Below are 26,679 nucleotides of genomic sequence, written 5' to 3'. Positions count from 1 at the left end.
TGGTTGCCTGCTTCCAAACCTGTCATAGTATGTTATTGTTTTTATATGCCATTGAGTCACCTGTGATGTATAGCGACCCTATGTACAGCAGCTCTGAAGCATTCCCTGTCCTGAGCCAGTCTCACTAAGTCCGACATACCAGCCCCCATCACCTCAATTATTGTATCAATCCATCTGATCCGGGGTCTCCCACACCTGTGTTTCCTCACCTGTACTATCTGTCCACCCTTCCAAGCATGATGTCTGTCTCCAAGGACCGGTCTCTCCTGGCCACGTGACCAAAGTAAGTGAGGCAGAGCTTCAAAATCTTAGCCTCCAAGCAGAGAGACTTGGTTTCACCTTCTTCAAGACAAATATTTATTTTCTTGGCAGTCCAAGACTCTTCTCCAGCACCACAACTCAAATTTTCAATTCTTCTTTTGTCATCCTTAGTAATTGTCCAACTCTTTGAAGCTTAACAAGTAATTGAGAATACTGTGGCCTGTATTAGGCGCACCTTTGTATTTAAACAAATATCACTGCTCTTCAGGACTCTGGAGAGGTCCATGACAGCAGATTTTCCCAATGCAATTTGTCTTTTGATTTCCTGACTGATGGTGTTAAGAGTGTTAATGGTAGATCCAAGCAAGCTGTAATTGTTAACCTCAATCTCTTCTCCATCCATCATGGTGCTGCCAATTGGCCCAATGGTAAGAATCTTTGTCTTCTTGATGTTGAGCTTCAATCCATATTGCAGACTACAGTTCTTGACCTTTTGCAGCAAGTGCTTCTGGTCCTCCTCAGTTTCAGCAAGCAAGATTGTGGCATCTGCATATTATAGGTTATTGATGAGTTTTTCTCCAATTCTGATGCCACACTTCTCCACAGAAAGCCCTGCTTCCTGAGTGATCTGTTCTGCATACAGATTTAAAGGGTACGGGGAACAGGATGCATCCCTGACACACCCCTTTTCTGATTTTGAACCATGCAGTGTTTCCTTGCTCTATTCTGAGGACTGCTTCTTGGTCAAGTATAGGTTTTGTATAAGCACGATCAAGTGCTCTGAAATTCCCTTTTTCCTCAATGTTAGCCACAATTTATTGTGACCCACACAGTCAAATGCCTTTGCATAGTCAGTGAAACACAGACATTCTTCTGGTACTCTCTGCTTTCTGCCAAGATCCATCTGACATTGGCAATAATGTCCCTACTGCTACAACCTCTTCTAAACCCAGCCTGTATTTCTGGTAGTTTTCTGTCACTGTACTGTTCAAATCTTTCCTGGATAATCTTCAGCAAAATTTTGCTAGTTTGTAATATTAGTGATATTGTTCAATGATTTCCACACTCTGTTGAGTCGGGTCACCTTTTTTTTTTAATAGGAATAAATAGAGATCTCTTCCAGTCAATTGACCAACTAGTTGTCCTCCAGATTTCTTGGCACAACTTGGTGAGCACATGCAGGGCAGCATCATTTGTTGAAATACATCAATTAGTATTCCATTACTTCCTGGGGCTTTATTTTTTGCCAAGTCCTTCAGAGCAGCCTGCACTTCCTCCTTCATCACTAGGGCCTCATGCTCATATGTTGTTCTTTACATTATTCTGTGTCTACCAGTTCTTTTTGATACAATGACTCTGTATACTCCTTCCATCTGCTTTTTTTTAGCATTCCTTTTGGTTCTGCTTTATTTGTTCATAAGTATCAGGAAGTAGTAACAGTTTATTTGGCATGTACAGTTGAGGTTCCATCTGCTTTTAATGCTTCTTGAATCATTCAGTATCCTGCCCATAGCATCCGTAAGCATTGCAACTCGTGGCTTGAATTTATTCTTTATTTCTTTCAGCTTAAGAAATGCTGAGCAAGTTAAGCCCTTTTGATTTTCTGACTGCAGGTCCTTGCACATTCCATTATAATATTTTTGCCTTGTCTTCCCGAGCAGCCCTTTGAAATCTTCTATTCATCTCCTTAACTTCTTTTCTTCTTTCATTTTCTTTTATTCTTTTTTTTGTGTGTGTACCATCAAATTAAATCTGACTGGTGCAGGAGGATATTGCCACTCCTCGCAGAGCATCTGGAGGATTTGAACCGTGTACCTCTAGGATTGAAGTGTAGCTTCTTGCCACTAGGCCACCAGAGCTCCCATCAGCTCCTTAACTTCTTGATTTCTTCCCTTTGTGTTGGCTTCTCGGCACTCTAGTGTAGTATTCAAGAGTTTCTCTCTTCTGACATCCATTTTGGTTTTTTTCTTTAGTAATGACTTTTTGCATTCTTCACAAACGATATTCTTGACGTGTTCCCATAGCTTATCTGGTCTTCATTCATTAGTGTTCATGGTCTCAAACCTATTCCTGAGTTGGTTTTTAAATTCATGGGAGAAAAACTCAAAGTCAATTTTTTTTATTTCGGTGAATATTATTTAACTTTCTTTAAATTTGTTTTCGCTTTTTTTAATCTTCTTTAGTTTTAATTTGAACTTGCATAGAGCAGTTGATTATCTGTTCCACAATCAGCACCTGGCCTAGTTTTTACTGCTGATATTGAAGTTCTTCAATGGTTCCTTCCACAGATGTAATCAGTCTGATTCCTGTGCATCCCACCAGGTGACATACATGTGTATAGCCTGCATTTATGTTTCTTATAAAAGGTATTTGCTATGTATTTGATTGTACAGAATTATAACATTCTATCTCCAGCTTCATTTCTGTCACCAAGTCCATATTTTCTGACTACCGATCCTTCTTCCTGATTCCCAACTTTTTCATTCCAGTCACCCATTTTATTACAGTATCTTGGTTACATGTTCGATCAATTTCTGACTGCAACAGTTGATAGAAATCATCTGTTTCCTCCTCTTTGGCACTGGTTGTAAGCGAATAAATTTGAATGATAGTGGTATTAACAGATCTTCCTTGTATGCATATGGATATTATCCTGTCACTCACAATATTGTGTTTCAAGAAGGATTTAGAAATGGCCTTTTTAACTATGAAGGTGACCCTGTTTTTCCTCACCTTTTCATCTCCAGCATAATAGATCATATGATCATGGTATTCAAAATGTCCCATGCCAATCCATCTCATTTCACTAATACTCAGTAGGTCAATATTTATGTGTTCCATTTCTTTCTTTACAAGATCTAGTTTTCCTACCTTCATGCTTCTCCCATTCCATGTACCAATTGTTAATTTCTTTTAAAAATTATTTCTCCTCCTTCATGTTTTCCAAATTTGAGGGTTCAACTTCAGTTACCATATCTGTTAATCTACTCTAAGTGTGCTCTGCTGTATATAGGGTTTTCAAAGGCCAGTTATATTTCAGAAGTGGATGGCCAATCCTCCTTCCTAGTCTGTCTTAATTTAGGTGTTAAGTGTTAGAAGAATATCTGACAGGCAAGTATTTCTATCTAGCAGGTGAAAGACATTTCCCTTACAGAAATAACCAATACACTCACTGCCCACCCACCCCAAGCATGTGTGACTTGTCTCTACTCTTTCCCTGCTACCTCCCCATTCCTCACACACTTATCTTCCGGGTCAAACCCTCCCTTCCCCAGTGACCTCTCAGTATGATTACCAGTCACTTCTGTGATGCCTTGCACTACACACTGGTACTGGTTTCTCACTCTGTTGCTCTGTTGTCCATCTCTTGCCTAGGAGAATGTAAGTCCAAATCCCATGTACCAACTTCAGAGAAAGATTTTTGCTTGAGGCAGATCAAGGAAATTAGAGCTCTCAGATCCCGTCTTGTGTGACTTCGTGGATTCCCGACGCTGTGTGTGTGTGTGTGTGTGTGTGTGTGTGTGTGTGTGTAGATGCCACTCAGAAAGACTCCAGTATTGTAACATGAGACTTGGATTGCTTTTTTGATTCTCTCAGCTTGAGATATGTCGAGCATATTCTTTGCTTTAGATTTTCAAACTCCACTTCTTTGCAGATTTTGTTAAAATGCTTTGCTTTGTCTTCTTGATTGCTCATTGAAATCTTCTGTTCATCTTTTTATCTTCAGCATTTCTTTTTCTCCTGTTCTCTATATGAAAATGAATATATCTAGAACAGGTTATGAATATCCATCTTTATTTATTTATGTATGTGTATATTAAGCACTTGCCATGGAAGCACATTTGAATATGTTGCTTAATCTTTTCAGACAATTCTATGAAACAGACATCATTAACCCCATTTTTTTAGATGAGAAAATGGAGGGTGAGACAGAACTAACTTCTATGAGGTCACAAAGCTCCTAAATAGAAAAGCAGGAGTAAAACCTAGATCTGACTTAAAACCCTGTGGTTTTCCCACTATTTCTCATCTTATTAATAAGTTTCTTTTTCTAGACAAAGAAATGGGAAACCTACATAAACTTTTATGGGTCAGTCAGACTAGAGATAGCACCTATGGTTGTCTAGGAAAACTATTTTATTTCTAAAAAATAATAATTCCTTTATGTAAAGCAGTACATCCTTGTCTCTTCAAAAATGTTCTGCATATTCCTTTTCTTGCCTAAAGCTGCTGCTTTCTGGCTGTTTATTTTCAGTACAGTCATTTCTATCTTCACTTAACTCTAGAGCTTTCTGCCTGGTGTCCCAGACACTCCATGGGCTCTTTGTTATGCCTTTTTTAAATATTGTATTTGGTTCCCTCCAGAAAATTTTATGTGTCTTCCATACAATTTTTCTGTGATCTCAATGTCTTCTCAGTCATTTTCCTGCTGTCTCAGGCAGAACGGATATCTTAGCTTCTGCCATTTCCTCCCAGGCATTGTAGTCAGCCTGAGAAAATGATTATTAAATGAGACTGAAAGTAGTACTTTCTGTAGTTCATGTAATGATTGACTGTGAGATGGTGCAAATCAATCTTCCTATTTTTTGGTCACTTTACCTGTAAAACAGGCACCAGAGGCATGTCACTATCAGGGAGCCACACACTTTTGCTCACAGGCTGTTTTATCTTCTACACATTAAAATATTTAGGCCTTTGAAGGTCTGTTTCATTGATTATGATCATAAATATTTAAGATAATGGCTTGAAAAACAAATCATTCCCATCACAACTTTGCTTGTTGAAAGTGAAGACAAGACCTGAAGCGCTAGCTGCAGAAAATCAAAGACTACATCCTTCAAGATGGATGGCATTATCAATAACAGGAAAACAAAGGTCCTTACCACTGGACATGGTATATGGAGAAAGGATTGAAACTGTCAATGAGTTCATCTTACTTGGATCCACAATCAATGCCCTTGTTACCAGCAGTCAGGAGATAAGGAGGCTAATTGCTTTGGGCAAGACCACTATCAGGGATCTCTCCAAAATACTGATGAGCGGTAATGTCATTTTGAAGACTAAGGTGTGCCTAATTCAGGTCATGGTCTTTTCAATCACTTCAAGTGCATCTGAGAGCTGGACAATGAATAATAAAGATGACAGAAGAAGAATAGTACTGAATACCCCATGGACAGCCAAAAGAATAAACAGGTACTGTTTTGGAAAAGGTGCAGCCAGAGTGTCCTTTGAAGGCAAGGATGGCAAAACCTCGTCTCTCACATGTTGCTAAAAGAGGCTCTGCCTTGGAAAGGGATACCATGCTTGGAAAGGTCAGCAAAAGAGAGGAAGACCCCCAATGAGACGGGTTGGAACAGTGACTACAGCAGTAGGCTTAAGTGTATCAGAGATGATGGCAATGGCATAGAATAGGATAAGGTTCAGGCCTTTTGTTCATAGAGTCACTGTGAGTTGTACTCAACTTGACAGCACGTAACAACCACGTAAGTGTAATGCACATACAGGAATATCTTCAGAAAAGACCATTCCTAAATTAGCTATCTATCTAATTTTAAGTAAAATGAAGCACTCTTTCCTGTAAGGCTATGGTATCATCATTGTTGTTGTTTGGTGCCTTTGAGTTGGCTCTGACTCATACGACCCCATATACAACAGAACAAAGCCCTACTTGATCCTGTGCCATCTTCACAATCTCTGCTTGTGTTTAAGCCCATCATTGAACTCACTGTCAGTCCATCTCCCTGACGATCTTCCTGTCGTTTGCTGACCCTCTCCTTTTCCAAACATGTTGTCCTTCTTCATATTAATTTATTACCTGTCCTAAAAACATGCCAAAGCATAGAAGGTGAAGTCTCACCATCTTTATTTCTGAAGAGCGCCCTGGCTATACTACTTCTAAAATAGATTTCTTTGTTGTTATGTGACATCAAGTCGGAACCAACTCAAAACAGACCATCCAGCAGGTTTTCAGAGGCTGTAAATCACAGGAGAGGAGATTATACATCTTTCTCCTACAAACCTTCTTGAATTACGTGCTCAGCATACAAATTGAGTTAGTTATACTAAAAGGATACACACCTGTTTTATACCCTTCCTGTTTTGAAACTACAATATCTCTTTTGCTATTTGAACAATTGCTTATTACTTATATATGTTTTGCATGAGCACACTTAAGTGTTCTGAAATTCCCATTTTTCTTAATGCTATCCATAATTTCCTATAAAACACACAGTTTTTTAGTTATCTTATTAAAACACAAGTAAGTAAAACACAAGTAAACATCTTTCTGTTATTTTCTGCTGATGTCATCAATGATACCCTAGCATATCAATGAGTCATAGCAATCCTATAGGACAGAATCACCTACTTATTGCTGTTGATTAGGGAGTGACTCATAGCTGAACTTTATTGTGTTTCCGAGGCTATGAATCACACAGGAGAAGACTGTCTCTTGGATCAGCTTTTGGTTTAGAAGCACTGGAGTGAGGTGGCCTTCGGGTTAGTAGCACATCTCCATACAGAGTAGGCCATCAGAGCTCCCTATCCTGCCGTAGAGGGTTTCTAAGGCAGAAATACATGTGGAAGCCGACTGCCACATCTTTCTCCCATAGAGCCACTGGTATGTTCAAACCTTTTGTTTAGCAGCCAAGTGCTTAATTACTGAACCACCAAGAATCCTTAAAGATTCCCAGAAAATCTTCAAAAACAACTTCTGAGCTGTTGTACAATAGTGCTAGCCCAGTCTAGTATCAAGTCATTTGTTATACAACTTGGGTTGGGAAATAGAGATACTGGTTTGATGTGCCAGGATGAATGTCATGGAATGGGGTCCGGTGAGCCACTGGAACCTAGTCAAACCATTCACTTACCTCCCTTAGCCAAGTAAGTATCACACTTGATGTTTCAGTGCCCCCTGGGGGCCATTAAGATATCACACAGGAGTTACTGCATTAAATAGATGATGCCGATTTAGGAATATTCATTCCTAAAGGTAGTTAGGGGAAAGGTAGAACCTAAAAGAATAAGTAAAAAAAATCTAAAATATTCTGAAAGGAATTAAAAGATCCACGATGGATACCTGTTGGCATAGTGCATTACATGTTGGGCAGCTAACAAAAAGGTTAGAAGTTTGAATCCACCATGCTGTGCTCCACAGTAGAAAGTTGAAGTAGTCACCTCCATTTAAGATTTATAGTTGGGCATTCTCCTCCTGTGTGATTAACTGCCTCTGAAAACCTGCTGGAGGGTCAGCTATGGATCAGTTAGTTCCGATTCGATGGTACTCAACAACAGCCTTGGAAAACAGATGAAAGGTCCCAGTGAGTTAGAACCAACTTGAAGTCAATGGGTTTTGGTCTTGGTTTTAGTACACAATGTTCTTATTAGCCTAATATTTTGCAAGATTTGTACATTGCTGGGAAATAATTATATTCCAGAAATACATTGACTGCTAACCTCCAGGTAAGTAATATGAGAAATGGAGATTGCATCTTTGAGATTCAAACCCACTTCCATCAAGTCTATTCTAACTTGGTGGCCCTATAAAACAGAGCAGAGCTGCCATATAGGATCTGTAATCTTTAAACAGGCAGCTACTTATTTTTCTCATAGAGCAGCTGATGAATTCAAACCACTAACTTTTTGGTTAGCAATCAAGCAGCCAATCACTGTACCACCAGGGCTCATACTTTGGATAGGAATTAGGAAATAAAGTTAACAATTGTTTTTCTTACTAAAGTGCTACACAAGCTGACATCCTAACTTATGACAAGTCTCTACCCTAATGACTCTGGAGTACATTGGTTCTCACCTAAGTCTAATACCTCTCCTTTATTCCGTTTTCATTATTACTGCCTTTTATTGTCAGTATATTTAGAAATCCAGTTATTACCTGTGGTAATTGGAAACATTAATTTGAGAATGATAACATCAGCAAATTAGACATAACAATTATGTGTGTAGAACATATTACTAAAGATAATGATATGCACACACATGAAAGATATGGTCAGTTATAATTTGAATACATCATAAGTTGGATAATGCTGTATATGTAAGTGGACCATTTTCTCTATTTGTGCTTATTTATCTACTTGTGTCATGATTGTTAGTGTTTGTCACAATGTGCATTTCACTTGTTCTGAGTGATAGTATATATTTTTAAGAGCTTGTTTGCTGAAATACCTTGAGACACTAATAACACACATTCTCTTGTCCATTTTCAGTCCTAGCTTATGAACCAGAAAATCCTGAAGCCAAGGAGTTCTTCTCACTTATTGAAGAAATGTTGCTGATAGGTAAAATTAAAAGTTGAAATTCCTTCTTAATAGAACTATGAACAGCCACTATTAAAAACCTCATTATTCTGAGAGATTGTCAAAGTGCACCTTGTTAATTTGGTTAAGAAATGGTTGTCTTGGATGGCTTAATGAAAACTGGCTCATCCTCTATGGACGTATGAGGGCTCTTTTCTCTCTGTGGAGTCAACTGCCCAAGCTGAGCAGGCTCCCAGGCACCTGGACACACAGTTTTCAAAGGGAATGGGACATGTTAATCACCCCCATGTGTTGAGGGATTATCCCACAATTCCAAGGTAAAGCTAACAATGAACTACTTTACATCTCATTTCTTTATTGACATGAGAAATACAGTTACAATAATAAAGTGTACATATAAACACACAGCCCTAAGTTCTAAATTAGCATTACATCCACAAACATCTATACAACTATGTCAGCTAGAATATTTTTCTTCTTTGAATTACTTGTCTGGCCCTATGTACAGTTAGCAAAAGTTAAGCTCAGATTTATCATGTTCCAAAAAGTACATATTTCTTAGTGGAGAGAGGGGCAAGGAGGATTTTCATTTTTCAGAGAGGTGAGGTATTAAGAAGCATGTTTAAGTTTTGTTCCTTTCTATGGCAGAGAAAACACAGTGTCCTGAGGAAGATGGTGATGACAGTGACGACAACAGTAGCCTTGAGAGTGAAGGAGAAAGCAGCAAGGAGCCGAGTGAAGAGAGCTCCGAAGGAGGTGAAGATGGGTGAAGTACAGCCATGTTGCTGCATGTTGCTAAAGTGGCTTAAGCTTTGTACATTGCGTTAATGTACTGTGTGAAATTTTCCTTCCTATGCTCCATGGAAATGCAAAGGAGAGAGCCCTGTTTTGTGTGATTGTTCTTTATATGCCACAGAATTCCTTTCCATTTGCCCATCTCTTAGTTTGAGCTCCTGATTGTTATTTATGCCTTAGCTCCATGTGAGTTCCTCAGAGAAGCAAACAGTAACACAGAACTAATTATGTGCCAAGTACTGTCCAAATTGCTCTACACATATTCCTTTAATTCGGTAATTCCATGACATGGTTGTATCATTATACCCATCCTGGAGAAGACAGTAGTTCATTTGTGCAAGTATAGGAAGTATATTTACTTTCTGTAACTACTGTAACTAATTACCACAGGCTTAATGGTTTGAAACAATACAAATGTATTATCTTACAGTGATGGATGTCAGAAGTCCAAAAATCAGACCCATAGGCCAAAGTAAAGGTGCATTCCTCCTGTAGGCTCCAAGGAAGAATCCATTTCCTTCGCTTTTCTAGATTGTAAAGCCCACGTTGCATTTCTTGGTTTATGGCCCCTCCTTTCAGTAACATCTGCCCAAATCCTCATGTTCCCATCTCTCTGCTTCCCACTTTTAAAAACACTTGTGATTATAGTGGTCCACCCAGATGCTCTAGTGTTAGCTCCTTATTTTAAGGCCAACAGATGAACAAACTTACTTCCATCTGAAACCTTTTTAATTCTCCTTTGCCAGTGTAACCAAGCATATTCACAGGTTGTACATATTAGAGTGCAGATCTCCTTTTTACAGTTCATGCATAGAGGAGGAAAAGCATTGTTCTGGATACCACAGGAAGTTGTGGCTCAATGATAGCTCGGTGTTTTGGAGTTTCGGGTGTGAGACCTGCAAAAGACACTTGGCTGGAGGAATAATTATTAAAAGTTAATCAGATCAGTCATCACAGGGACTAAATGGCCCACAGATAGAGTGCAGTCATGAACATTTAGTGGTAATCCAAGAAAATGAAGTGCATGCAGGAGACTGAGTAGAGCCAGGAGGGAAGTCAGGAAAGAGAACATGGTGAATACGTTCAGTCCTTGGGTTATGAATGAGATACATTCCTGAGCATATCTATAAGTCAAATATGTAGGTACTTTGAAAGAGGTGCATATATATGGTTCTTAATTAACCTTTCTTTAGTGCAAGAAAAGACTTGAAGCCTTTTCAATGAGTAAGAACTTGCATATGGACTGGTGGCTGTAGTTAAAACCAGGAGTCTTTCATAAAACAGGGACTTCTGCCTTTGACACAGAACATACAACACGGAAAGGTTGGGATGTGGCTCCCACACTAGAAAATAGAAAACTCACAAGATGGCAATTTGTGTCTTAGACAAGGACTTTACAATGTGCTAAAACCCCAGAAATGTTTCTGTGCTTGACACACAGATAATTTATGAAGAAATCAGGATGCTCTGAGGTTGGGAAAGCTGCATATGTGTCACTTGTCCCTTCAGCTGGACAAGAGCAGATCAGGAAAAATCATGGTGAGCTTGGATAGTTGGGGAACTTACTTCAGAGGGGAAACCAGCCAGTGCCCTGGTGATCTCTGGAGGGTGTCCTAAACAACCTAAAAAATAAAAGTCAAGATTATAAAAGCAACAACAAACAAAGCTGCATATTAAGCCCATGAAGAGATGGTTGTAATGAAGACTTTGTTGTTGAAAGTGAGGGCAAGTTTATATAACATGAAAAGGCAAGTACTAATTGTCCATAAGTCAACATTTGTGACCCTCAGGCTGCTTATCCTGGTGGTGGCCTAGTCAGCATCCATTTCTATTTGCTTCTTTGCTGAGAGCACCCTGGTTCTGTTCACCCACTCATGCACTCATGGCCATGGGACCCAGGAGAGTTGATTTCACATTCAAGTCAGCACATGACACTTCCCTAGCAGCTATTTTATTTTAGAGATGAAAATGTTACCTACATTGGCCCCATTAGGCCAAAACTTTATTTCCTGATTGTGAGAGGAGAGAGAGAGAGAGTCCTCTGCTCCTCAGGGTGAAAACCAGGAAGAATGCTGTCTTCATATTGTATAATCATGAGGGAAACTGATCACAGGATAAAACAGACGCTATGTGTGGTAAAGAAGCCAAATCCTTGATGATGTTCAGCCACTCCAACAACTGCTCAAAGAGCCAGCCCTCTAAGCTTTCTGTTACCAGAGATAAATGTTTTCATTGTTAAACCAGTTTAGAGCAAGGTCCCTCTTACTGCTCCCAAAAGTATCTTAACCAATATTGAGTACCATCAAAAGAAACTTAGATGTGAGAGTATTTCAGGAAACTTGAAAAGATCTGCTCAGTCAAAAAATTGCAGAGAGCCCTTGCTCCCTGGTCCAAGATGGCAGACGAAGCCACCCGGTGGGTTGTGTCAGAGATCCCTGTTCTGAAGACTAACGCTGGACCCCGAGATCGCGAGTTATGGGTGCAGCGACTAAGGAGGAATACCAATCCCTTATACGGTATGTGGAGAACAAGAAGAATGCGGACAATGATTGGGTCCGACTGGAGTCCAACAAAGAAGGGACTCAGTGGTTTGGAAAATGCTGGTACATCCATGACCTCCTCAAATACGAGTTTGACATCGAGTTTGATATTCCTGTCACATATCCCACTACTGCTCCAGAAATTGCAGTCCCTGATCTGGATGGAAAGGAGGCAGCAAAGATGTACAGGGGTGGGAAAATATGCCTGACTGATCACTTCAAGCCTTTATGGGCTAGGAATGTGCCAAAGTTTGGACTAGCTCATCTCATGGCTCTTGGGCTAGGTCCATGGCTGGCAGTAGAAATCCCAGATCTGATTCAGAAAGGTGTGATCCAACACAAAGAGAAATGCAATCAATGAAGAATCAAATCACTGAGGAAGAACAGAGGGACCTTTGATAAATAAGGTTTCTTACTCATCTGTTTCCCCTTCCCCCCTTCCATTCCTACTTGGAATTGCAGCAGGCAATGCTGAGGGAAACCAAAATGGTATTGCTACTGAGTTTCTAAGTTAGGCTGCAGAAGAGAATGAAAAAGACTTGGACCTTTGAGAACCAAGAGGCAATTATAAGCCTCTCCCCAGGTGGAGCTATGTAAGATCCTGGGATAACTGCAAGTGAGGATATAGCTTTTTTGGTTTCTGGAGATAACCATTAATAAAAGCTGTTTTCTCTGAAAGAAAAAAAAAAGTTGCAGAGAGCACAGGTAAAATTAAAAAGTGTAAGAGTGGCAGAATGAGTTGTCAGACTTCTTAGTCTAACTGCATAATAGGGAAACCCCAACCAGATCAAACCTATGGCTGCTGAGTTGATTCTAACTCATGGTGACCCTCTCTTGGTCTCTGAGGCTGTGAATCTTTATAGGAGGAGACTGCCCATCCTTCTCTTGTGGAGTGACTGATAGATTCAGACCACTGACTTACTGGATAGCAGCCCAACATTCATTGTTGTTGTGATGTCAGTCTGGAGACTAAGGTGCGCCTGATTGCAGCCATAGTCTTTACAATTATTTGCTATGCATCAGAAAGCTGCACAGTGACTAGGGATGATAGAAGGAGAATTTCTCTCTTTGAGCTGTGGTGCTGGAGAAGAGTATAGACTGCTAGAAGAACAAACAGGTTTATCCTGGAGAGGATGAAACCAGGCTGTTCCTTGGGAGCAAAGATTCTGAAGCTTTGTCTGACATACTTTGGGCATGTTGCAAGGAGTGACCAGCCAGTCCTTGGAGAGAGACATCATACTTGGGAAGGTGAAGGGACAGTACAAGAGAGGAAGACCCTCTACGAGATGGATTGATTCAGTGACTGCAGTAATGAGGGTAGGTGTGTCAGAGACGGTAAGGTTGGCCCAGGATACAGCAGGGTTCACAGATATTGTACATAGGGTTGCTATGAGTCACAAGCAACTCAACAGCACATAACAACAACCACCTGACATTCAACATATTACTCTTTAAAAGAGGGGAAGAGAGTCATTATTTGCATCAACAGCTCAAATCTGATTCTTGTCAGGTATAAGTCAGACATACCTGCTCTCTCTAGCCATTTTACCAATTGTGACACCAATCGTTCTTCTCATGGCACTCACTACTTCTCTGCTGGGTTCAGTAATTGGTTGCAATGGTCACGCAACTGATATGCAATACTTCCAGTTATGAGCTTTACTAGGGAAATAGTGGCTTCAGTTCAGGATAAGAAATCACTAAAGATAGAGTTCTTTTGTCGCTGTCCATTTGCCAGCAGTGAACAATGACACCCTGACGAGGGTAAGCACGATGGAGACACACCACTCCAGGAGTCGATCCAGCTCAATTTTATTGGGGGCTGCAGTGCACTGCTATATGAGCAAGTAAACATGAAGGCAGGATAGGGTGGGCTTGCAGACATGGGACATGCAGATTGGATAGGAGAACCTCAGCCTTGTGTGGACCATGCCCAGCTTTCTCAAGCCAATACAGCCAAACACAGGAGAGCTTTTGCTATCCCATATTAAAGGCTGTTGGGAAGCTTGCACTTATCCGAAGCTAGGCAATCTATCCTGGCCAGAGGCCCTCTCTTCCTACACAACATTCTCCAACATTCTTTGACTTGGACAATCTTTTCTCAGGTAGGCCAGCATACCAGCCTCTGGCCCTGGATTTCTTGGGTCATGCCAAATGTTATACATCCCTTTAACTTTAGCTCTGGCAGTATGTGTCTATAGACACCCTACTCAAGCAGTGAGCCTCCGTGCAAAGGTGCACAGCTCACCAACAGTGGGTGACTAAGCCTCACTCGGCCAAGCGCCTAGAGTTACCCACCCTACAGCAAGCACTCCATTATCAGTCTCTTCTCCAATCATTTGATTAAACTTAGAAGATATAAAAGCCATGTAAGTGTAAGTGGTTAGCAACAAAGTAGTTGGTAGCACTGAGGAATGCAGTGTCAACTGAGTATGGCTGTGACAAGCCAGACTCTGATGGAAAGAACAAAGGTAAAGTATTATTGGGGGAGAATATAGAGTAAAAAGGGTGTTATTTTAAAAAATGTTTAAGATGGTCATGGTAATAGTATGTTACATGTTAGACATTGCACTAAACATTCATTCACTTGTTAACTAATTTAATCCTCCTAACACCCTGGTTAGGGAGCTCTGGTGGCCTAGTGCAAAGGAGTTGTGCTGGCAACGCAAGGAATGAAGTCCAACTCCACCAGCTGCTCCAAGGGAGAAAGATGGGCAGTCTCTTCCTGTGTTCTGGAAACTCACTGGAGGGTCGGCTGTGGGTAGGTTCCAGCTCAGTGGTCCACAACAACAACATCTGTATTAGGAGAACTGGTGGCCTAATGGTATGAAGCTGCGCTGCAACCCCAAAGCCACTAGCAGGAGAAGGATGAGCAGTCTCCTCCTTTGTCATTTTTGCCTCTGAAAACCCACTGGAGGGTCAGCTTGGGTTGGTTCCAACTAGAAGGCAAACAACAACCCTTGTTCATAAGAAATTATTTCCAGTTTGCATATGAAAAAACTGAGGCCCAAAGTGATTAAAAGCACCTTTATAAAGGGCCTGGCAGTAGGGGAACTCTGGTGGCCTAGTGGTAAGGAGCTGCAACTACAATCCCAGAGGTGCATGGTTCTAATCCACCAGATGCTCTGCCGGGGAAGGAAGGACAGTCTCCTTCTGGACCAGTCGGATCTGATTTGACAGTACACTCACACAAAAATAATAAAATAAAAATTAAAAAAGAAAAGGGCCTGGCAGTACCTGGCAGATTTAAATCCAAGTCTTTCAAATCCATGCCCTGTGTTTTCCACCATAGGACACCAGTAGACGGTGATTAAAGAAAGGAGGATAATTTATGAAGTGAACGTTAATACCTTATAAAATGCATATAATATCACCTTAAGTAAATTTTTAAAGCAGGTTACAAAATTGTATCAATGATTTATGTGACAGTTAGCTCCATTTGGCCCTCTGCCTCCAGCAGTGTGGTGCGGGCCACTGCTCCTTTGTTCTCCAGTACTGGTCCTTTAATAGTCTTCAGTTATCCTACATTTCCATATATATTAAACAAGGTGGTAACTTGTATTCTCTTTAATTTAAATGTGCCTTTCCTTTGAACTTAACCCTAGCTGATGTGTAAGATGTATGTAATTTTACTATTTGCCTGAAGTAGTGATGTTGGACAAGGACAAACTGTACACATGGTGCAAGACGTGAAGTAAAATGCAGATTTGCTGGAATTGTTTAGTGTTCAGGGAAAACATCCTGTATCATAGGTAATAAGTTTCAAGAGAAGTTGATGAGGCCATCAAGGCCAAACTGAGGAGGGCAACGTTTTCTCTGATTGACTGTCCTTATCATCAATGGCTTCTTAATATTTTTTAGGGGCTGAATCAAATAACTCTCTCAATAAAATTTTCTATGATTAAGCCAGTTCACATTTTTCTATTACTTCACTCAAGACCTACCTACCTGATATATCTGCCATAGCACAGACGCTCATACACCAAGAGCATTCTCTAAGAGTGTGTAGCCAAGCCAAACTCTGTTACTCTCACACCCCCAAGGGTTCATGGACATTCAAAGTCACAGATCCATAATAGATGGTTTCTTGTGCCAGTTGGAGTTATGAATAAAGTTACACATTGGAACTCTTTAGAATGGTTATCTCTTAGAGAATTTAGGGTAGATAATAGGAAACAGGAATTTTCTCATTTTATGCTGTTTATTCATTTAATTTCATTTATCATTGCATACGTTGCTTATAGGGAGATCTGATGGCCTAGTGGTAAGGGGCTGCACTGTCCACCCAAAGGCAAGCATTTTTAATTCACCAGCTTCTCTGAGGGAGGAAAAGGGGCAGTCTCCTCCTGTGCAATTTACAGCCTCAAAAACCCAGTGGAGGGCCAGGTACAAAGTGGTTCAAACATGAGGGCAAAGGACAACAACATATTCTAATTGGAAACTTTTACATTAAACCTCTACATGGTGGCTTTGTGGTGGAATCTCGGTGGGGGGGAGGGGAATGAATAAAAATGCTAACCATCATGTTTGGGTGTTGTTCTTGTGCTTTCGAGTCACTTACAACTCATAGTGACCCTAGGTTACAGCAGCTCTGAACCCTGCTCTATCCTGTGCCAACCTCATTGTCTCTGACACACCTACCCTCATTATCCCAGTCACTGAATCAATTTATCTCTTTGAGGGTCTTCCTCTTCTGCTCTCTCCCTCCATGCTCCCAAGCATGATGTCCCTCTCCAAGGACTGGTCCCTCCTAGCAACATGTCCAAAGTATGGCAGATAATCATTTTTGGGTGATAATTCATTTTTCTTTATTTGAAAGTCTTAAGACTTCTTTATCAACTATATATTATCTTAAAGGGGGGGAAAGTACTTTTTTCCCCAAGAAAATAACTTTCAAAAATATCATTAAGGGGAAAGCCATAGGCACAGAGAAGTCAGCACAAGAAAGAAAAATCAATATTCATGGAATGTCTACTATATATGAGGAATTTTTTCAGGTTTTATCTTTGAATGATAACTAACACTGTTAAGTAGATAAATAGGTCATTCAGCAAAGAACAGAAATGCCATCTGAGATAGGAAAAAAAGCTAATCAACATAGAACATTACTCAGTTAATATTCTTATAAATATGCTATCTCTTATGCCTAATTGGATAATTTAAATAAGGGATAATTGCCATCTACATTCTTCCTTACATGTCAGAAGTGGTGAAGAGAGACTCATCAATGCCCAGTACATGCAGGTGACAACCTTGCTTGCAGAAAGGAAGATTTGAAGCACTAATTGATAAAGCCCAAAGACTACAGCCTTCAAATTGGATTATACTTCAACAAAGAAGAAAACAAAAATCCTCACAGTTGGAGAAACAAGCATCATCAAAAATGGAGAAAAGGTTGAAATTGCCAAGGATTTCATTTTACTTGACTCCACAAATAACACCCATGCAAGCAGCAGTCAGGCAATAAATGATGTACTACATTGGGCAAGTCCACTGTCAAGGGCCTCTTTAAAGTGCTAAGGAATGGCAGTTTAAAGGCTGTGCTTCTGACTCACACCATGGTACTTTCACTTTCCTCTTGTGTATATGAATATGGAAGATCAAAGAACTGATGCTTTTGAATTGTGGTATTGGTGAAGAGTGGCCGAGTGGTAAGAAGTTGAGCTGCAATCCAAACGGCACATGGTTTGGATCCACCAGCTGCTCCACAGGCAAAGGACGAACAATCTCCTGTGTGATTAACTGCCTCTGAATTAGGGTCAGCTATGGGCCTGTTCTGACTCCACGGTACACAACAACAATGGCTGATAAAAGAACAAATCTGCCTTGCGAGAAGTGCAGCCAGAGTGCTCCTTAAAACAAAGTTGGTGAGATTTTTGTCCCACATAGTTTAGGCTTATTACAGGAAAGACCAATTCCTGGGAAAAGACATCATGCTTGCAAAAGTAGAGGGTCAGAGAAAACTCGGAAGATATTCAATGAGATGGATTGGCCCAGTGACAATAGCCTCAAAGCACAGCTGAGATTGCAAAAATGTCACAGGTTCAAGCAGGGTGTCACTCTGTTGTACATTCTGCTGTGAGCTGGAGCCTTCTGTCAACAACAACAATGAAAATCCATAGTTAATAGTCCCAATGAGATTTTCTTACTATTTTTTATGTATCTCTTGCTGCACAACTATATATTGTGGTTAACTTTCATGAGTCCTTTCCTCCTTTTTTCGTACTTTAGCAGCGAAATGTTACTACTTCATGGCCTCGGGTCCCTAACTATATCTTCACCTCTAATAAAAATAATTCTAAATATCTTCATATAAAATGGATCACCCAAAAATTGCCATGCTGTACAGATAATTTCACTTGTAACACTGTACCTTTTGTTTCAGAAAGAAAAATCTCTTGTCCATCATAGCAAGCACTTAGCATAACCAAGCATAACCCTGGTGGCAGGAAGGGGTTAGATAGACGGTGAATGAAATTAAGAATTAGGTGGAGTCAATGAGAAAAGTGCCTTTGTAAAGTTGGTTTTAAAATTAATGTTATAAAGCAAAATTTCTATGAATAGCTGAATGAAAAACCAATTTCACTGAGGTTTCATGGTTTCCACACGGCCCGGGACACAGAGTCAATCTGTCCAAGGCAAATGTTATGCCAGACAATGAGGACAAGACCCAGTCCTTGGAGAGAGACATCAGGCTGTGAAAGATAGCAGGTCAATGAGATAGAGGAAGAAAGACCCTCAACGAAAAGGACTGACACAGTGATGCACATAATGGGTGTGAACATGACAGTTCACGAGGATGCTACAGGATAAGAGGAAGACAAAAGATGGCTGACCTGAGCATCACACAGAGCTTGCCACCTCCCATCCTGCCTTCAGACAGACCTGGTTAGAGTCCTTGTTCTGCTGCCTTTATTACTTTTTCAAATTTGAGCGAGTCTGTTCACCACTCTGGAAGCCTGTTCTCCATTTGTGAAAGGGGTAAATAATAATACCTACTGCAAGTTATAATTAGACCACTTAGTGGCAAGGAAAGGGGCAATGATGGCAGCGTTAGAGCCAGAAGTGCTGTCCTTGCCCACAGTCACTGGTTTGGCACAAGGTCTGGACTTGAGAAGAGCTTTGGGTGAGGAGGGGCAGAGAGCCATCTGGCCCCTTGGGAGAGCTGCCTGGTGTGTATGAGGAACTTTATTTAAGCCACTTTCCTCTATCTCCTTCTCCAGTACACCTGTAAGCAACACCTCCACAGCCCTTCTCTTTGTAACTCACAAGTTTGTTCTCTCTAGATTTGCTTCTTTTAGGTAACTTGAACATGAGTCTTGTTCCCTGTGCCTGGTTTCAGAGACATAAGAGAAATATAACTGCCAGCTAATGAAGCAAAGGTGGATGGAGCCTCAAAGTTCAGCCTGCCACCCCCACTGGACTCACTCAAGCAAACACCACAGTCCAGAGGACTGAAAATATCTTCTAACTGAACAAGAAGGCAATGCAGCTTCAACTCAAGACCATCAGTAAAGTGTTAAAGTGGGCTCCCTTTCCCCTACATCTTAGTGCCCCTGTTCAGCATGAAATAGCCAGAGTCTGTGCCCCTTTTCCAAATAGAAAACCCACAAATGAAAAAGGCAATCTCTTTGTTAAAAAAAAAAATTAATCACCATTGAACAATGTCCACTGTTACCCTGTCTTTTCTAGTCCCTGCTGGATCTTTCTCATTTCCTTTGCCCACTCCCTCCACCCACCAAATTGTGCAACCCTGTGATTTCATCCCTACCCATCCTCACCCTTCTGCTCCCACCCCTTACCTCCTTGCATCCCTATACATGTTTTTTATAATTATTTTAAAACCCCCAACTTTCACTAAAAGTACAAATTAAGTTATTGGGGAAGAAAGATGTGGACAGTATTTAAATCAGTGAGCATTATCATCCTGAAGCCACTTTCTCTTAATTTACAACTTGCTAATGAATGAAAATAAGAATATTAGAAATTACATGTCACTAAATTAAGAATACTTGGAAGAATTTACCTCATTCTAAAACTTGTTAAATTAAGCTTTATTTTATTATTGCTAGCGGCCTATTAGCAATGTCTCATACCAACTCCACTGAAGTCTACTTTGTAGATCTGTAGGTGACCCTGACTTGTTAACACTCATTTCTTCTTTCTCTCTTTCTGTGCTGATTTGTCTGAATCCAGTTGTAACAAAAATGGTTGTAGAGTAACTGAACATTCTGCAATTGCTAGGTCCTTTTCTGCTGTGAGTACAAGCCTCAATGGCTACCTGGAGATCTTGGGGATAATTTTTCTTAGAAATGAACATACACAGTAGCTAAAAATAGACAGCATGTCCAGTAATAAAAGTAGCTTGGTGCTTCCTTAGAAAGTTGGAACTATAAACTTCATTTGATCCAGCAATGACACAACTAAGTATATATCCTAGAGAAATAAAGGCCACAATACAAACATATGAATATCCATATTAATTGTAGCATAATTTACAATATCAAAGAGATGGGAACAACCCAAGTGTCCATCAATGGACAAATAGCAAAAGGAACTTGGGTACATTGACACAACAGAGTGTTATACAACACTAAAAATCTAGAAAAAAATATGTAAAACATTGCACAAAATGGATGAATCTAGAGGAAATGATGCTTTCACAAAAGGACTGATTAATATCTGAACATTTGTGTAAAGACCTGAATGAAAAGGAAAAAAAAACCCTATGAGAAGAGGTTTTGAGCAGAACTATAATTGCAAGTTCCCTAAGGGAAGAGTGTACTTGAAGTGTTCAAGAACAGCAAGGCCAGCATCACTGGAACAGATTAATGTTAGATGCCGTCGAGTCCACTGGGACTCATAGTGACCCTGTCTACAACAGATCAAAACCCTGCCTAATCCTTCCTCATCTTTTAAGATTTCCACGGTGCTTAAGCCCGTTGTTGTTGCGACTGTGTCAGTTCATCTCATGAGGGTCTTCCTCTCTTTCACTGACCCTCTACTTTCCCACACATGACATGTTTATCCTGAGAACATGTCCAAAGTATAGGAGACAAAGTCTCAGTGTCTCTGTCTCTAAGGAGCGGGTGCCTGTGCCTCTCAAAAAGAGATGTTTGTTCTTTTGACATTCCACAATATACACACAACATTCTTTGCCAATACAATGAAAAGGCACACATTCTTAGTTGGTCTTCCTTATTTATTGTCCAACTGTTACATGTTATTGTTATGTGCTGTCAAAAAATCACTTGCGACTCATAGAGACCCTCTGTATAGCAGCTCTGAACCCTGCTCTATCCTGTACCGATCTTACTGTCTCTGACACACCTACCCCCCATTACCCCAGTCACTGAATCAATCCATCTCATCAAGGGTCTTCCTCTCTTGCACTGTCCCTCCACCCTCCCAAGCATGATGTCCCTCTTCAAGAACTGGTCCCTCCTTGCAACATGTCCAGAGTATGTCAGACGAAGCTTAAGAATCCTTGCCTCCAAGGAGCAGCCTGGTTTCACCCTCTCTAGTACAAACATTATTTGTTCTCCTAGCTGTCCATGGTATATTCAGTACTCTTCTCCAGCACCACAGCTCAAAGGCATCAAATCTTCTATCATCCCTAGTCATTATCCAGCTTTCTGATGCATAGCAACTAATTACAAAGACCATGGCCTGAATCAGGTGCACCTTAGTCTCCAATTGACATTGTTGTTCTTCAGTACTTTGGAGAGGGCTCTGACAGCAAACTTTCCCATCGAAATTCATCTTTTAATTTTCTGGCTGCTGATATCAAGAGTGTTGATTGAGGAACCAAGCAAACTAAAGCTGTTAACAATCTCAATCTCTTCATCATCTATCATGATGCTGCCATGAAAGAAAGGAAAACATCACAGCTTGGATTAAGTGTGCCATCATCTTTAAACTGACTTCTACATATCACAGATTGCTGATGACTCTTCCTCCAGTCCTGATGCCACATTTCCTTTTAATGGTCAAGCTTCTAGGATTATTTGACCATCATGAATAGGCATAGTGAAAAGATTGAGATGAAGAGTTTCAGTGAGGTAGACTGACATAGTGACTGCTGCAATGGGCTCAAGTATGGCAGAAATGATGAGGATGGTACAGGATAGGACAGGGTTCAAATCTGTTGTTCATATGGTCACTATGAGTTGTACTCAATAGTACCTAACAGCAATAATAGTGTAAAAATATAACCCTGAAAGCATGCAGTATTCCCTTGTTCTAACAGCTATTTCTTGGTCTATGTATAGGTTCCACACAAATACAAGTATCCTGGAATTCCCATTCTTATCAATGTTATCCATAATCCACACTGTTTAACACCTTTGCATGATCAATAAAACACAAGTAAACATCTTTCTAGTAGTCTTCGTCTTCATTCAAGATCCATCTAACATCAGCAATGATATTCCTCACTTCATACCTTTTCTGATTCTGGGTTGAATATCTTTCAGTTTCCTGTTGATGTACTACTTTCTCCAGCTATTTTTAATTCTCTTTAGCAAGACTTTACTTATGTGTGTGATGTTCCTTATTTGTTTTATAGTTTCTGCATTGTTACATTATCTTTTTCTTTAAAATCAGCACAAATATGGGCTAATTGGTTGGTCAATTCAAGACATTCAGAAGTTGGCTGACAACTTCTAAATGTCTAGGCACAGGTTGTGAGCACCTCCAGGGCTGCATCTATTTGCTGAAATACCTCAGATGATAGACTAACAGACTCAACCAGATAACATAGGGCCTTGGAAGCAATGGAGTTTGTTTGTTTGTTTGTTTGCTTGCTTAAGACACTCTAAAGACTCTGGCTTTGAATCAGCGAGGTGAGGAATCATTGGAGTGCTGTAAGTAGAGGATATCTGTGTTATGACCATGACCCCATTGTGTTTGCTCGGGAAGGGAGTAGAGAATCGGAAGAAACAGGGGTTGGGACATTTTTATGTCAGAGCCAACAGGTTTACCAGCAGAGTAAAAGAAGGGAGTCAAGGATAACTTTAGGGCTATTGGCCAAACCACCTAGGAAAAAGAACTATCTTTAATTGTAATTTACTGAGATGGAGAACCTGGTAAGCAGGCTTGCAGAAAAGGATGATGAAACTGCCTAACATACTTTGGTCATGTTGTCAAAAGGAGCCAGTCTTTGCAAAACGGCATCATGCTGGGAAGGGTACAGGGTCAGAGAAAGAGAGGAAGGCCGTCAAAATGGATTTACACAGTCATTTTAACAACAGATTTGAGCATATCAGAGATGGTGGGGGTGTCACAGGATAGGGCTTCAGATCTCTTGTTCACAGTGTTGCAATGTGTCATGGTTGTCTCAATGGCACCTAACAACAACAACAACAACAAAATTACTAATTCAAGCGCAGGGTTCATTTGAAAAATGTGTGGGAAGAATTAAGTGAAGATACTCAATTGAAAGTTAGCAATGTATCAATTACATTGAAAGCCATGAAACAGATGAGATCACAGAGGGAGACAATCAGGGTAAGAAAAGAAAAAGGGCCAAGAATCAGTCTCTCCAGGGATCCCCAAGTATATCCCTCAATCAAAACTGCTCCTTTTCACCCCTTCTCAGCTAAATCTGAATGTTTCATCCAGAAAGTTGCTCTGTAGACATCAAAACCTCTCTTGGAATTAATAAACAAACAAAAATTGCCTAAATCACTAAGAAGGAGGGCCTTGAGTCCTGCATCAGGAAGTAATCAGCAGCTCTACTAAAATTAATGGGCAATAAAACAAAGCAAATATTATGCCAAACCTATACATCCAAGGAGAAAACATTAAAATGGATATTCCTATTGAATGAAGGGAGAGGAACGCGAGCGGAAATTAACATTTATTGAACACCATAAGTGAGGCACAGTCAAATTTATTAAATTGGGTTTTCTAAACATCAAACAAGATATCCACAAAGCTGGCATTAGCCTCCGTCTTACTGATGAGAAAACGGACTGAGTAAAGTTCAATTGGAGCAGATAGGTAAAATTAACATTGGGTTGGAGTTTGACTGACTTTGAAGTTTCTGGTTTTCCTCCTACAACAAATTGCCTGGAGGACTTCAAGAAGTCCTTGAGTCCACAGCACTCACTCACACTGTGAGATGATCCCCCATCGAGAAGATTCACAAGGTATTAATAAATACTTCAAATGACTGAGCCCTCATCTGGAACTCCTCCAGTTATGAGATTCGAGAGAGGTTAAAGAATTTTTTTCCAAGGTCAAGTGGTCCTCTTCGACCTCCCTAGGAGCCCTTCCAGGGCACTGGTACTCCAGAAGGAAGACATGTTTTCAGCCCACGTCTCACAAAGTACATGGGAGGGAAGTCCGAGAATCTCTCCGGCTTGAGTTTTTCATTTACCATGATATTTTGTGATAAATGATAACTCATGAAATCAACACGGGGTATGACATTTAGTCATTAAGTTGCATCCCACATGATATCTGGGAGACTTATTCCCCCCATCTCAATAATAAGAAGTTAACCATTTCTGCCAGTTGTATGCCTAAAGAGAGATTTCAAACACACCACCACCAATGAGCACGAAAAGACCCATGGAAAGCAATCTTGGGGAGCCTATCCCAGCTCTTGCCTCTGGGCCCCATCTTGCTTCTTGTACTTCTTGGTGCTCAAAAATCTCTCATGGCCATTGAGTCAAAACAAACTCATAGCTGACCCTCTAGTGAATTTTCAGAAGTTGTAAATCACACAGGAGGAGATTGCCCATCTTTCTCCCTTGGGGCCTCTGGTGGATGTGAACCTTAAGTAAGGTGTCATCTTTGGGGTTAGCAGTGCAACTCTCTATCCACCAGAGCAAATGCATCAGCTACTGGCTTAGTGAAAATGCATCATATCACCCTAACAGTCTTCATGTAAGCACTATTCCAAAGTCTAATGTAAATCATACGGTCAAATCCAATATCAACAGGGTTGGGCTGGGATAGTATATCGTCCTGACCTAGAAAAAGGAAAGCCAAAATTCAATAGCTCAAAAAAAGTTTAATAGCTCCTGGTGTATCTGTAACTGAGAAGCTTAGCCCTAGTGAGAAGATAATTCTCATTTAACTTTTACGTTCAGAAGCCACATGCGATTTCAAATGATAGGAAACAAAATCATCTTTGATTAAGTGATTTACCTAGACCAAGAAGCTGTTGTGTGAACAGAGCAGGGAAACACTACATCATTTAAAATTAAGAAATGAGTATGTCAGAATTCTGTCTTCTCTCCATTCCTATCCAATCAGTGTGCTGAGTAAATTATCTGAGAAACTAGACTCTATGAAGAGGAATATCAAGATCAGAGAAAGACTCATCAATCACCTGCATTATGCAGATGACACAACCCTGCTTGCTTAAAGTGAGGAGGACTTGAAACACTTGTTGCAGAAGGTGAAGGAATACAGGCTTCAATGTGGATTGCATCTCAACATCAAGAAAACAAAATTTCTCACCACTGTACCAATAGGCAATATCATGATGGATGGAGAAAAGACTGGAGTTGTAAAAGTTACCTCTCAGTGTGTAATTTCCACAATCCCTTGGTACCAGCAGTCAGGAAACCAGGAGACATATTGGGCTGGGAACATGTGCATTCCAGGACTTCTCCAAATTACTGAGGAGCAGTATGTCAGCTTGAGGACTAAGGTGTGCCTGGAACAGGCCATAGTCTTTTCAATCACTTGCTATGCAACTGAGAGCTGAACAATGACTAAGGATGCCAGAAGAATTGATGCCTTTGAACTGCGATGTTGTAGAAGAGTCCTGAATATCTCATGGACCAAACGAAACAAACAAGAACAAAAAAAAAAAAAAAAAACAAATAAGTCTTGGAGAAGGTGTAGCCAGAGAACTCCTTGGAGGCAAAGATGATAAAGCTTCCTCTTATACACTTCAGGCATGTTGCTAGGAGAGGCTTTTCCTTGGAAAGAGACATCATGACGGGGAAGGTGGAGAGTCAGCTAAAGAGAGGAAGACCCTCAACCAAATGAAATGAGAAAATGATTGCTGCAATGGGGTCTAGTGTATCAGGAAGTGTGAGGATGGCACAGACTGAGAGGTTCAGATCTATTGTTCATGGGGTTATTATAGATTGTACTCAATTAACGTCATATAACAACAACAAATCATCTGTGACTCACCCATGGGGGATGTATTGGGGAGGGGGTAGGTCCTCAGACAAGATAGAATGAACTTCAGATAATTTAGTGCTGTGGGGAAATTCTGATTTGTAAATGATACAGGTGAGAATATTGGGCTTAAATATATTCCAGTGAGCTCATGCCAGTGTTTGGCATGAAGGGAAATAGGCTGGTGAATAATTTCAAATTCCTTCCATTAGCCTTCTGGTTTTCTCCCCTGCATAACTTGTCATGATAAAGTAAGGAAACTGGCTTGAAGTTTATCATTGCTTGCAAGTCAAAAACTTCTAGGATTAAACAACAGTCCCTGATGCTACAGCTGAAAATCCATTGTTTTAAATAAAGATCTGTTTCACTAAAATAGCTGGTTAAAATATTACTATACCTCAACTCCCATTATTCTTCTATGACATCTTGTGGGAAATCACTCTTTTAGGAAAGGACTGATTTTGCCTTGGAAAAACAACAACAACAAATTCACTACGCATTTAGCATCGCAGATATCTCAGATACCTCTTTAAAACTCCCCATCAGAATTCAACCCAGATCTGTTACTTTCTTGACCTCCAGTTTTGCAGTGAAATAGCTTGCCTGGGAGCTCTGGTGGTCTAGTCATGAGGAACTGCATTGTCAACCTGGAGGCACGC

General features: G+C 40.4%; 1 protein-coding gene and 1 pseudogene across 1 annotated transcript in view; both read left to right on the top strand.

Annotated features, from left to right (window-relative positions):
• ERICH2 (glutamate-rich 2) overlaps positions 1 to 9,307 on the top strand; it is a 30,932-nt gene extending 21,625 nt beyond the window's left edge. The window contains exons 3-4 of the mRNA XM_006878854.1: positions 8,487 to 8,558; positions 9,186 to 9,307. Of these exons, the coding sequence (XP_006878916.1) occupies positions 8,487 to 8,558; positions 9,186 to 9,307 (194 nt within the window). The remainder of the gene's footprint in view (positions 1 to 8,486; positions 8,559 to 9,185) is intronic.
• Positions 9,308 to 11,727: 2,420 nt separating this feature from the next.
• LOC102854844 lies at positions 11,728 to 12,233 on the top strand (annotated as a pseudogene).
• Positions 12,234 to 26,679: the final 14,446 nt, after the last annotated feature.

Source organism: Elephantulus edwardii, unplaced genomic scaffold (genome assembly GCF_000299155.1).
Source record: "Elephantulus edwardii isolate Elephantulus edwardi_28Jun2011 unplaced genomic scaffold, EleEdw1.0 scaffold00001, whole genome shotgun sequence".
NCBI lineage: Eukaryota > Metazoa > Chordata > Mammalia > Macroscelidea > Macroscelididae > Elephantulus > Elephantulus edwardii.
Note: the sequence above shows the minus strand (reverse complement) of the source record. Positions and strands in the feature narration are given on the sequence as shown.